This window comes from Anser anser (genome assembly GCF_964211835.1).
Source record: "Anser anser genome assembly, chromosome: Z".
Taxonomy (NCBI): Eukaryota; Metazoa; Chordata; class Aves; order Anseriformes; family Anatidae; genus Anser; species Anser anser.
Genome location: NC_139723.1, coordinates 51,590,403 through 51,604,033, shown reverse-complemented (window position 1 = coordinate 51,604,033; position 13,631 = coordinate 51,590,403). Strand labels below are relative to the sequence as shown.

The 13,631-nt window shown below is 38.1% G+C and overlaps 1 protein-coding gene across 1 annotated transcript in view; it reads left to right on the top strand.

The window, feature by feature from the left end:
- Window positions 1-13,631, top strand: part of LOC310889524 (ADAMTS-like protein 1) — a 204,627-nt gene that overhangs the window by 34,349 nt on the left and 156,647 nt on the right. Inside the window, exons 3-4 of the mRNA XM_083817104.1 lie at window positions 1,341-1,386; window positions 12,155-12,391. Of these exons, the coding sequence (XP_083673230.1) occupies window positions 1,341-1,386; window positions 12,155-12,391 (283 nt within the window). The remainder of the gene's footprint in view (window positions 1-1,340; window positions 1,387-12,154; window positions 12,392-13,631) is intronic.

Below are 13,631 nucleotides of genomic sequence, written 5' to 3'. Positions count from 1 at the left end.
ATTATCTTTCTTCTTATGCTTCTTACATTTTTCTTCTGAAAAAGAGATTGGCTTTATTTTCTTGTTTTCTTGTTTATTTTCTTGTATCTTCTCTTGTAATTCCTTACACCATTTTGGTATGTTCACAAAACTGTTTTTTGTCCTGATTCTGTGCTAAGGAAGGTGTAAATGACTACTGGAGGAATTTTACAATTAAGTCTCACCTGCTTTTCATGTGTTTAGGAGGAAGGATGGTTTCAATAACTTAAAGGAAAACTATTCATTTTATTCTAGAGTTAACTCAGTATGGAAAAAGTTTTTCAATCTTAAAAAGAAGAAGGAAAAAAGAACCCACACAAATGCATGCAGATGCTGTCCTTTCTCTTGGATGGCTCAAAATGGTTTGGATTTAAAACTTCAGTCTTGGCAGGCATTGAGTCCTCAAGGAATGTGTGCTTGTTAAATCCTGACCAAAAAAAAAAAAAAAAAAAAAAAGTTGTGAAATTAAGAAATTAAAAATGTAAGGAATTCTATTCTGTTGAAGGATAATCTTTAAAGCCAAATCCTGCACTCTGATTTATACCAAGGACCTCCTCAGAGTATTCTGTATGAACTCATAAAACACACAAAACCAAAGGTCAAATACTCAGAGCACATACTGCTGAGGGCTGAAAAGGTATCTGGATGCTGACCTTTCCTTCAAGAGCCCTGCTGGCATCCAAGCTGGTATGGGTCTGCATGCATGGGGAGGGGAGGAGAGCCACGGAGAGCACACGTGGGGGCACCAGCCCTCCTCGACCTCTGCCAGGCCCAGCTGCTCTTTGGATGCCACTCCACAGGAGGGCCTGGGGGATAGGGGGGGACATTTTACACTCACCTCCTCTCTCTGAACCGAGCTGGAAGAAGCCCTGCGGACACAGGGCTGCCAGCCAGCTGCTGCAGGCCGCTGCTGGAGGGTTTCCACCTGCCAGTGTGCAGGCTGCTCCCCAGCAGACCCAGTCTGGCTGCCCCAGCTGTGTCCCAGCTCAGGGCCCGGCTGAGGCAGGCGCAGAGCTGCTGTTATGAATGTGGTTTGGATGCTGACTGCCAGCTACACTCTGTACACTGGCTTCCAGCCTCATTTATAAACTGATGCCACCTTCCAGAAACTAATTTTTTAGGTAGGAACCTGGAAAGTTGTAAAATTCATGCCTCAAAATCCACCTAGTGACAGAGAAGCCTTTACCTTAGGGAGGAGTTGGTGGGGGGCTTGGTGGTTTGAGATTCTTATTGGAAAAATGCTGGTGCAGTAAACATTGTGTGCTTGCTTGTCTTATTCAGCCATTAATATTTTTGGGTTTGTTTTTAATTTTTGGACACAGGACCTGTGAAGGGCGAAACATCCGATACAGGACATGCAGCAATGTGGTAAGTGAAGTATAGCTTTGATATAGCACAAGTCATCACATATGACAGTCATGCCTACATAAGATAAAATAATTTGCTTGTGTGATGATGGGAACACTATAGCTGTTTAAACTGCCTTCGTATCACAGGACCTCTGGCAACTCATTATTGATTTCTCAAGAGGCTGGAGCAATAATGGCGTAGCATGGCGTTAAAACCGGATGGCATTGCAGTCACAACCTTTCTACGTAGGCTGTCAATGAAATTTCAAAGCTGCTCTTTATAACCCCAAAGCAGATTCAAAGACCACTCATGTTACTTTGGTAGCTGTCTGGTTCACATTGGTCCATCTGTCAGGCTGGAGGATTAAATGTTAAGGACTGAAGACAAGTTAGTAAGAGATGTGTGTTGCTATTCACTTGTGCCCTCCCAGCACTGTAATTTTGTTGTAGGCCTTAGAAAAGCAGTTTTAGATAGCCTGCAATAGTGCTGCAGCCTTTCCAAATGTTTTTGCTGTTTGTTGGTTGTTTTTTTGTGTTTTTTGTTTGTTTGTTTGTTTGTTTGTTTTGTTTTGTTTTGTTTTTTCCTGTGGTGATTGTAGATTTCACTGGAATAAAATAAGAAACTTCAACTTCTGTGCTCACCAAAGGGAACGCGTGTTTTCACTGATGAAAATGGAAATAAAGACTTTCATATGGAAAGTCTTATTGGGTGCCAAGAATTGTGAAAGCTCTCAAATTACATGGAGCAATGTCAGTTTTACCAGTAAATGGAAAATGAAATCAAACATGCTGTGGGCCAAGCTTTCTCATGCCTGATAGGGACATATTCAGAAGGCTTTCAATAGGTGCTTTGTCTGAAAAAAAAGTTTAAAAGTTTAAGTGTTTTTTTTTGGTTTTTTTTTGTTTTGTTTTTTTTTAAGAGTATATTCCCTCGTATTTGGCTTATATTCTCTTCAGTAGACCACAATGAAAGAAATCGCCTGCCTCAGACTGAGTTACAGTCTCCCATGCAGTGAGTTTCTCACACTTCTGCCTCAGAAATCGGTTCTGGTTGTATGCTTTGGGTCACTGAAATCACACATCAATCTAGACATCTGCTTCACTGACAACAACTGGAACAGTCAATAAATAGGTCTGCTGACTGATTTAACAGTCTGATTTCCAGCTGTGAGACACTTAGGCTACACTGTGACCTTGGAGGGAATGGGAAGGTTAATTTGTGTCACTCAAGCTGCATGGCTGCATGCTATAGCCCTCTGTAATATGATAAAGAAAGGGAGGAGGATGTGTGTGTGTGGGGGGGAGATAATGTTAAAGGCTAATTGAACTAAAATTAGACCCATCAGCTTTGTTTCAGTTTGTGCATTGCTGTGTATTATGACAGTCTGCTTCCCCTCCTGCCCTGCTCTCATGCAGTGAAAGTTACCAGCATACCACTCTGCTGCCATTAGTTGTTCCTGGATCACCCTGATGAGACCCTGGCATTTTTCCTGTGTTGCAACCCTTGTTCTGTAATCACTGAGCTTAACTTTGCAAGACAAAGAACATATATTTTTTTTAATGTTATTTTTAGCTTAGGTTCTGTTTTGCAACTGTGTACCTGGACAGTTTTCCTCCAGAATAAATCCTTGCATAGTTTTGTCAGGCAATTCCTTAACATACCTTGTATTTGACAATACAGGCTCCAGACCGCTCAACATAGCACTGAGGCATCCAGCTTCAGAACTCACTCAATTTTTAATAACAAGTAATCCAAACTGAAGCCCTGAAAGTGCTTTATTATGCTAAAGTCAGTGAGAGTTTTGCCACTGAGTGATGAAGACCCAGGATTACATTTACAATTTTAACCCCTTTTATTGGAGAGGGTAAAGAATGCATTGTGCTGCCTTGCTCTCTTTTCCTTAACACAAAGATCAAATAAGTTTTCATTTGTTTCTTATTAGTCAACTTGCAAAACTAGCAATAAATCAAACAATCCTAAAGCTACTGACTACATCAGACTTTGACCAGGCCTTTCAAATATGGCTTTGTGTAAAAAGGAAGGTATTTGGCTATATTTGCTTTGCAGATATCTGATCTCAGTGGAAAACATTTCCTATTTATTTTTAAAGTACACTCAGTCTTTGATTCAGATGTTATGGCATTCCATTCACCATCTTTACTGATCTGAGATACTGTGCACCAGTATTCCCGCTGTCATTGCAATTGCACTGCCACCATGATCATCAACAGAAAATGGGGTAGGATCCCGCCACAGCAGGGGTGTTTCTGGGGTTGGGTGCCACTTTGAAATATGTTGTGCAGCACCAGTAGGAACTGAAACCATTACCAAACTGTGTACTCTTTCAGAGTAGCACAAACAATCATAAACTTTCTTTTTAATGACATATTTGTCTCCAAAATTACAGGATACACACACACACAATTAGGTTGTGGAAATATTTAATTAACCCCATGGCTCATCACAGAATTGTGCTCTGAAAAATGAACATAGTAGTGTGCAAATTTTTGTTTACTCAGAATTTCCCTTTTAAGATTTCATCCACAAAGACACTGAAAATCAGGAGGAGGGAACTGCCAGACCCAAGTTTTGTCTACAGTTTTGTCTATGTTGGCTGACAGCCTGTTGTGTTCAAGGAAAATGAGAGTAAACTCCCACCCCTCCAAGTGAAGCTAGCTATCATGCATTCTGGAAAAATTCCTTTTTGATTCCTGTGGAAATCAGAGAGTCCCAAAATACAAGCTTTCATTGCCATTAGCTGGTGTATAACTTGAGCACTGTAGTTATTGTTCATAAAAGAACTGGCCTTTTTATTTTCTGCAAAACATCTTTCTGTGAATTGACATGCTTTTGTTTATATGACTGTCCTCTTACAAGAAAGGATGGGTAGTCACATATACTAAAGGCAAAATATTTCAGAGATGAAACTGGAGAATGGGAAGAATACTTCTTGGAATCTGGCAATGAACACATTTTTGTAGGCACTATCATTAGCAAGATTTTGCTACAGCTGGTTTTAATTCATCCTGAAATTAAATAGCATTAAAAAAAATAGAATGAGATAGAGAAAAGAAAGGCAAGGGGAGAGAGTGGCACATCTATTTCTTCTGTGGCCTGTATTATTCCAAAGATGCTGAACCTTTTTGAATAACACTGACTGTAAGAGAGATTGATACTGCTGTTTATAAAGCTTCTGAGAAGTCTTTAAAAGAATTAATCCAATCCAGTATGTTCACCACTTGCATTGCCTGGTGTTGATCAGAAAGTAGAAGGATTATGGATATGAAGCCACGTGTAAATAGTGAGAAGCAATGAGGGAATCTGAAGATGATTTAGGGTTGAATTGCATCAGTCTTTTTTCTTCTTGCTATTCATATTGACTCCAAGTATGTTTCCAGCCATTTTAGAATGTAATCGTGGGGGGAGGGAAGGAGTCATTTGTTTTTCTTCAGAAAATTACTCCAAATGCAATGAAAGCATGCTTTTGTATCTGGCTGGGTTGCTATATTAAATGTTATGCAAAATAAACAAAAATATTTCCAAACCGTGAGTAGGATTTTTTGACTAGATTTTTCTTCAGCTAGCATGCTCTCTGTTTCTTCTTCTAGGCATGTTCTCAGTTGCCAAGTTCTCTCCAACTTTTGTACCAGGTTATTATGCTACCTCATTTGCCCTTTCTCTTTTTCACTCCTACTGCCACTGCACTATTTTGTTTTTTAACTCCTTTTACATGAAAATCTTTCTGAAGAAGGTTTGTTGAACTGTGTAACATCTTCCTCCCCTCTCTCTCCAATTATCAGCCCATTTTTTTGCGATTGATTTTTTTTTTCAATTTCCCTGATATTTTTCCTCTTATTGCACTGCTTCTGGAAGTTAAAATCAGGAGAAATTTAGATGCATGAGACTGGCACTTGATTCCTGTAGGAATTTGCTTTTCATATTTACTTATACCTGCCAACAGGATGATAAAAACTACAAATAAAGCTGCTTTTGAGATATTGCTGTTTGACATGAAAACGACAATGCCACAAGTTCCACAAGAGTACTAGCCCTTTCTACACAGAAAGAGCTTCCATTAAGAGGTTACATTAAGTCTAAGATAGAATTTGTGGATGGAAGATCCCATTAATCAGATCATCAAAACTTGCAAATAACACCTGCAACTCTTCTTTTTTTTTTTTTTTCACTTAATTTCTTCACTTGGCCGAAATACCACCTCTGGTGGCATCCCCCATTTTCTGGCTTGCGTTCAGACAAGCTACTTCCATGCCTGTTTCTTATTAACTCATGCTGCTTTTTGTACACACCGGTACCTATACTGTCCATCTCAGTTTTGACAGAAGAAACTATATTCTTGCCACGTAACAAAGCCTAACGTGTTGGAAACCATTACACCTAAACTTCCAAGTGCATAGTTGCTTCTAGAAGCATTGACTTGTGAGTATGAAAAGCACCATCACAAGGCAGATTTTTTTTCAGATATACACAAATGGTTAGCAAAATTTAATTTTCCTACCCTCTAATGGGTAGATATACTATGTGAAGTCTTTTACAATTGAACCAGTTTGCATTTTGCAATAAAATTTAATGTTGTCCACCACTTGAACAATCCTGTAATCTTCAGTGTAAAAAACTTTTCTTTCTTATTCCAGTAGGGGGGTGAGGAGGGGAAGCAACTAGAAGCACTACAAATATCTCCTTATTAACACCAGATTTGCTTAATGAAAGTTTGCTTTTTCAGTAGAAATTCTTTCAAACTCAGGTCATTTATTGTGACTACAGTCTATTCTTCAAAATGCTGGATTTTCATAGCTGCTATCCTATTTTTGAGTGGGTGCACTTTTCAACCTCTGTATCATTGTGTGTTGTCTAGCAACTATTTCTCTGTATTGCAAAAAAAGCGGTTGCTAATGATGTCAGCTTTGACTTCTCAGTACATCTTCTCAGCAAGCAGACCTGTGAGTCTATGACTTCTAAAAAACAGAACAACAACAATAACAACAACAACAAAATCACTGCTATCGTCCTATGTAAATGCATCAAGAGTCTTTGTAAGCCAGGATCACTTCCATCACAGTGGCATTTCAAGATTCTGTTACCTGTAGATAATTCACACATTTAAATTTTCAATTTCTGATGATAATAAATTTTAAACACTTTCATTTAATGTTTAAAAGGTGTGAACAAACAAAAAAAAAATCAGAATTATATGGAAAAATGCATATTGAATTATTAGCTAAAAATGGAAACATATTTGAAGTTATATATGTATATTATTAAGAATTGATTTTAAAGTCATTTCTAATGACAAATACTCTTGGAGGTCTGGATAGATTCTACACTGACTGTTTCATCTCCAGTACATGTTTATTTAATACAGAGTAGAAGCATCTGCTGATATTCCCTCATTTACTTTGTTCATATTATTTCTCACATGCTGTTCTGTCAGATGTTGCTTCTGATGTTCCAAAATGTTGTCTTGGGATTGTCAGAGAAAGCTGTAGTGTGAGCGACACTTGATCTAAGCAGTTAGGGATGTGCCTAAATTATTTAGAAGTTCACAGGAGCAGATTAATGAAAAACCTGGTTACAAGAAACTTAATCCAAGCAGGGCACTCAACAAGTCTTCAAAGTTGCATGGAGTTTCTGTTAAATCCATAGATTTCTTAAATCTCTGCAATTGCATATGAAGTTCTCATTCAGTCTTGTACAAACCCCTACTGGAAGACCTCAGGATTTCTTACTCAGTAATGAAATTGGGGCAGCTGAAACACAGTGCATATTTCATGGAACTGGTTCAATAAGCTGTTCTGTCAGATGCTGCACAGTATAGTCCAGTTGTTAGTCATTTTTTGCACAGAGGAAAAGCTCCAGGTATAGTAAATCATTCTTGGCCTCTGCAAATATACAAGCACACATACTGTAAACTGTTTGAAGGTTCCTCAACTGCTTCCACCTATCACAGCTTAGATATGATCTTCCACATTTCACCCACTAAGTAAACTTTTAAAAGCCTGACCCACTTTTGTCCCATGAAATCCGATCTACCTATCACCATCAAGGGACATCTGGGTTTCATCTTACCTTTTCCACTGGTTTGTTGATTAATAGAAATTGTTTTGAATGGGATTCAAACATGGCAAAACTCCATGGACTTTATGAATTACAATAGGGTCAAATAGGAGGTCAACTTGAAAAAAAAAAAAATTGTATGTGAGGAAAAAAATACATGTGAGGAAAGCCACAATAATATGTCCAGAATTAAGTGTCTAAGAGGTAAAGATGAAACTCTTGTGTTTGTTTTAAAATAGGTTTCATACTTCAAAGAGATTTCTAATCATCTTCAAGATGATATGTATTTTGTTTGTGGTGGAGAAAATCTTGAGTAGATAGGACGAACAGAGGTTATAGGCACAAGCACAGGCTCAGTGCTTCACAAATATCCCATGAGCCTTCACACACTAAAGGTCATCAGACAGCCAATTACAACTCACAGAGTTGGAGAAATTGCTTCCTATTCACTGGAAATTTTCTTCCCTAAAACATGATGGATAGGAAGCTTGAAGACAAATGGACTTACACAAGCCTCTCAAGTTTATAAGATCTTGCTGATTCTTCAAGGAGTGCAATGGCAGCAGTTCCTCATGTCTGCAGGGGCCCACAGATATTTTCAAAACAAAAGCAAAAAAGATTTGAACATAGCACCAAATTAGAGTAGCCCGAAACATAACTGTTAGTGCTTTTGTGGCCAGATAACAGTGCTGCCACATGTTCCAAGCCAAACATAGGCCATGCAGATATGGTCAGTGAAATACCTTGCAGAAATACATAACCCATATGAAGATGGAGATACTTCAGGCTCATTGCTGGTCTAACTTGGCCTGTGACTTCTGGCTGGCTCAACAGGTGAGCACATCTTTGTTTGTCTCTGTTGTACAGGTAGAAAAACTACATACTGTTAGATAGCTTCCAGGATCAGACTCTTGGTGGAGGAAAATACAACTTCACTCAGGCCATTGAAGCAGTGCTAGCTGGCAGCTGTGAAGGATCCCCTTCCACAAACCCCCAGACACATGCTGAAAGACGTCTGAATTTTAAAAATGGAAAAGACTTCGTGGAAAAGACTTTGTCGAATCAGAGCCTATAGTTTCTCCTCACTAGGAGCCAGCACTGCACAAATTGGGCACTCAAACAGGCAAAAGCTGTTATCTTAAGATGTGAGAAGTGTTTAGAAGAAAATAGCAACTTACAGTTTGAACCAATATGCAACAAAACATTGACTTTGCCTTATCTGTTATTTCAGCAACTAGAATACTCATTTTTAAGCAGTGAGCTTCTGTCTGTCTTTCATTATATGACTGAACAAGGGTCCCCACTGATCCTCACTGACATATAATACAAACAATAAATAGTAAGTTTTAAAAGCCAATGAAAACACAGACAAAATATTAATAAAAAGTACCAAGCTCAGTACATTTTCTACTTTTTCAGTCTAAGTGACCTGTGTCTAATGTTGGTAATATTGGGGCTGCAACTTTTCTTTCCTTGACCATTTTGTTATAAAGAACATTACAGAGATTATTCAGGTGTTATGGGTGTAGGTGCAAGTATGTGTGCTTTCCTAACTGGAAGGAAAGTTCCCCTTGAGAGAAAGGGATCTTCAAGGCCTTTAGGCAGATCTAGGGTTCAACATTTAGGATTTCAGTAGGAGAAAAGCGGTGGGTCAGACTCTGACCCTTTTTCGTATCTGTGTGCCAAGATAAGTATGGATGTTTGCCTTTGTGACTGCTTGAATATATTCCTTGAATGGCTTCAAGTTTCACATGCAAACGTCTTTAAACACAAGCTCTGTTATTTAAATCCATTGTTTTATTTTGATCATGATATCAAAGAGTGGAATTTAACATTGGTCCTGATCACCTGCCGTGTCCTGAAAGTTTGTTATGTTGACCATAGATTTTTTATTTCTTTGATTTAAAAATAAAATCCAACACAACAAATATAGTATTGAATCCTTTACAAAGCAGGATTATGAGCTCTGTATGTTGTGTGTTCTAAAGGGCCTTGCTGTCTTTGTAAAAATAAAGTTATTGCAAGCCAGGAAGTTTCAAAGGTAGAGCCAAGCTTGAAACAAACAAGAGAGTTGGCTTGGATCTCTGCAACAAGCATAAGCCAAGCAAAGAGACCTGACTGTATTCGCTTATGGACAGAAAAATTCAGGGAAGGGCATGCATCAGAAGATTTTGTGGCAGAAAATAATGCCACAGTGTTCCTCTTTGCTTGTCCCTTCTTTGGTGAAAATAGAGCTAAAGCAGATCTTGGGTCAAGTGGTAACTGTCTTGTTCATCCTCTGTTAAAAAGCAGAACAGAAAGACCGTTTTTCTCTACTATGCCTTTTTAGACTACTATGGAGGAATAATGAAATTCCCACATGATCTGCTGTCTTCACTCTCTGCTATTGTCCAAACTTGTTCCTGTATTAACAGTTTGCCTAGATCACAATAAAGGACTGATTGCGTGTTTATTTTTTTGTTTGTTTTTCTGGAGATTTTAAAATCAAACTGAAATAAAATCAACCTTTTATCTTAAAAAAAATAGTAATCATCATCATCCACAACTTAAGAATAGACAAGTTGTATGTTGTCTAAGTCTTCCCATAGTAAAACTCCAGTTATGAACTTAGACTTTCAATATTGACTTCCAAAGAGAATGGATGTGCTCTACATTATCGCTATTTGATACATATTTTTCTACAGCGAGATTTGGCCCAAATCCTTTTCTTCTTCTTAATCCATTTAACCTTTCATAGCAAGAGCACTACCTCCTTGTACTTAAACACCAGAACTGTGCCTGGAGCTTGACCCATCGTGTTTAGGCTGCATCACACTCAAATACAGAGCAAACTCACTGAAAATTTGCTCTCATGGTACAAAGCAAATTAACTGAAAATCTGTGGCTTATGGCCATGGCTTGTATGTGTGTATAGTTCACTGTAAGAAATGTTTGGAGTGGTGTGATCCAACATCATTCAACATTCAAACATAATGGGCATAACCACATTGCCACTACACAGTGAATGGGGGGCCAGATTCATTATCCTGGGTTTGTGCCAAGTGTATACAAATGATAAATTTATAGCCAAGATTCTGCCAGTTTGCTTCAAGAGCAGATTTGAAAGCTTGATTGTTAAGAGAGGTTTTCTTTTAGATCTTAATACAAAACAATGATCCTTTAATGCCATAAAGTGACACGCAGGCCCCATGGCATTCTTATTGAAAACTGTAATAACCTCTAAATCCTGTCTAAAGGAGCAGGAAAGAGCTAGTGAATGAAGATGTAGAAAAAGGTCTGAGAAACATAGGTGGCCATTTAAACCTCAGAGGAGTTATTTTGCCTGAATAGCAGCAAGATTTTCCTAGCTGGGCTGATAGATCATCTGGGAATTAGTTTGTCATTAATGATACCAGAATTTCTATAGGAGGAAGTAGTTATTTTGAGGACAAACAGACAAAACAGAAAACCTATAAGGATATTGTCTAGTTGTATATATGTAAAAAAACCCTCCTTCAAGTTTATAATCAACATTTGTGCTTCTCCCTAAATAAATGTTACCATCCTCAACCAAAGGTATCGCAGGTATTCATTTCATCTGGTATTTGACCAGATGCCAACGTGGAGCAGATTTCCTTATGACAACAAGATGGAGGACTATGGGGCCTTAATAATCTGAGGCAGCTGTATTTCCAGCACTTGCTCTTTTGTCATAATTCTCATGATGGTGGGTGTTTCTCCTAAACCTTAGCTCCTGTATTCCTGTAATTTTATAAGAAATTCAGGTTACTTCTAAATAAAAACAATGAACCTTTAGCCTTTGTGGTTGGTTGCACAGGAAAATTTGAAAATATCAGGCTTTAAGGATCAAAAACTGGAAGGGAGATAAAAAGAACTCATGTTTATTTTGCCTGAAGTCTCATGATTTTGAAGTTTTTCTTGTTCTCTTGAGAGATTAACTCATGGTTTTCAGTATTAAATGATGTCAGGAAAGTATCTGTGGGATAGAAAAAAGTCATCTTCTAATCTCAAGAAGAGAAATTAACAAAAGACTTTAAGTAGTATGACTGATCTTTGTTTTTTTATGTCAGAGGTACTGGCTGCGGAGTCAGATTATATGTCTCACAAACCTCCTAAAGGATTAACAAAGTGGCTTTTCACAGTAAAATCATAAGTTGCTAATTATGTGAGTTATAAAATCTTTGCCTCTAATAGGTTGACGAAATGTAAATATGTATTGCATTTTTCTTATTCCCATTTCCATACTGACCAATTTAAGCCACAGGGAAAAAAAAAAAAAAAGAATAAAATTTAAACAGATAATTGAGCCAAGTTATTTTTTTTCTTTTTCTTCAAACAGAGGTAATGTTGGTTTGCAGAGTGGCTGTGCTCACACAAATATGCACATTTGTACACAAGTGGAAAAAATTCAGTAAGAGCATTTCAGGACTGACAGGTTCTGTGGCTAAGATACATAAAGTGTGTTTCTTGTGTCTCCTGCATATTTACACGTGGCCTTGATGTTTTTTCAGTAATTCTGGGGAAAGAAGAAAAGAAGGCATAATTATACTGTTGAATTTTATGTAGTTGTAGCTGTCTCTTCTTTTTCAGTCTCAGATATTCTGAACAGAAAATCTGGGTACATCTGGTCACTGTGAAGTTCGGCTAGCTACACAACACTGTTATCACTCATCACGAGTAGACTCACTGACCTTTTCCTCCTCCTTTTCTGCAGGACTGCCCTCCAGAAGCAGGTGATTTTCGTGCTCAGCAGTGCTCGGCTCACAATGATGTCAAGTACCAGGGGCAGTTTTACGAGTGGCTTCCTGTCTCTAATGATCCCGACAACCCATGCTCGCTGAAGTGCCAAGCCAGAGGGGCAGCTTTGGTTGTAGAGCTGGCACCAAAGGTTCTGGATGGGACCCGGTGCTACACTGAATCCTTGGATATGTGCATCAGCGGTTTGTGCCAAGTAAGGAGAGAAGCCCTACTCTGCCACTTTTGCTGATGACTTCTTCCCTCAGTTCTCTCTCACATGCTCTCTTCTTCTCCATACCTGTATCATTTGGGGTTCTTCTTTTTAGTCATCTGTTTTCATAATCTTGTTCTCTTTACTGTTACCTTGTTTGGAAGAGGTATACAAAAACAATGAGCAAAAGTTATTTTCTCACTTAAAGAGTATCCTTGGGATTTTTGGAGGAATGTAATCTCAGGTTTTGAACTGTTTTGTGGTTAGCTGCAGTAGTAGATCAAGTTTAAAAGTATCCTAAGAAAATAATTTTAGCTTTTTATTTTGCTTTGCAAAAGCTTTCCAAATCTAGGAAATGATGTCTTTGAGGATTATTGCTCCCTATAAGTCACAAACCACATAGTGGTGGATGAAGTACAAAACTGGAAAATCTACCAGTGGTTTGTAACATAACTGAGCAAGCTGCTACACCTCTGTGGGTCTCAGTTTCTCCATTTGTTAAAAGTGAGACTTTTTAACCCTTAAATTCACATCTAGAGATCATTCAGCCAATTTATTGACATCCTAATTTGTCTTCTTCCTTTCACTGAGTTGCATTTCTATTACCTTTTACTTATGTATTGCATTTACATATATATTACTGTTTTGAACCTATCTACATCAAACTTTAGTTGCCTGAACTGCTTATAGGCTACAGGCTAATGGATGGGAGTACATTTGTGCCATCTCTGTTAAGCAAGGAACACACCTCAATATTAGAAAAAACTAAGTCTGGGTTCATGTTTCAGTGCCTAGTTTCCTTCAAATCTAAGTAGACTTCATACATTGCTGGCTTTCTATGTATTTTCAGCCGCATTATGTGCCTTGGGAAGTCTTCCCCCCTGCTTTCTTTCTCTTTGATCTTCTACTCTGAGCCAATAGTCAGTAAATGAAACTGAGTAGCCACTTGTTCAATTAATCTCATTTGTGATCTGAAAAAGGGAATCATCTAAATCTCTTGACTTGAATCGTGCACAGGTTTTTGAAAAATTCATATTTTTTTTTAATAAGAGCTGCATTTCAGTCTTGTGTTTTTTTGTTGGTTTGTGGGTTTTGTTGTTGTTCTTGTTTATTTGTTTCTTTTAATCTTCTGAATTTGACCAGAGGCACAGGAAGCTGCATGGGAGAGTGACTCAAAGTATTCTGCCTACAGCGGGCTGGAAATTAGGAAAAGCACATTCAGGCTTTGTGTCAGGCTTATTTC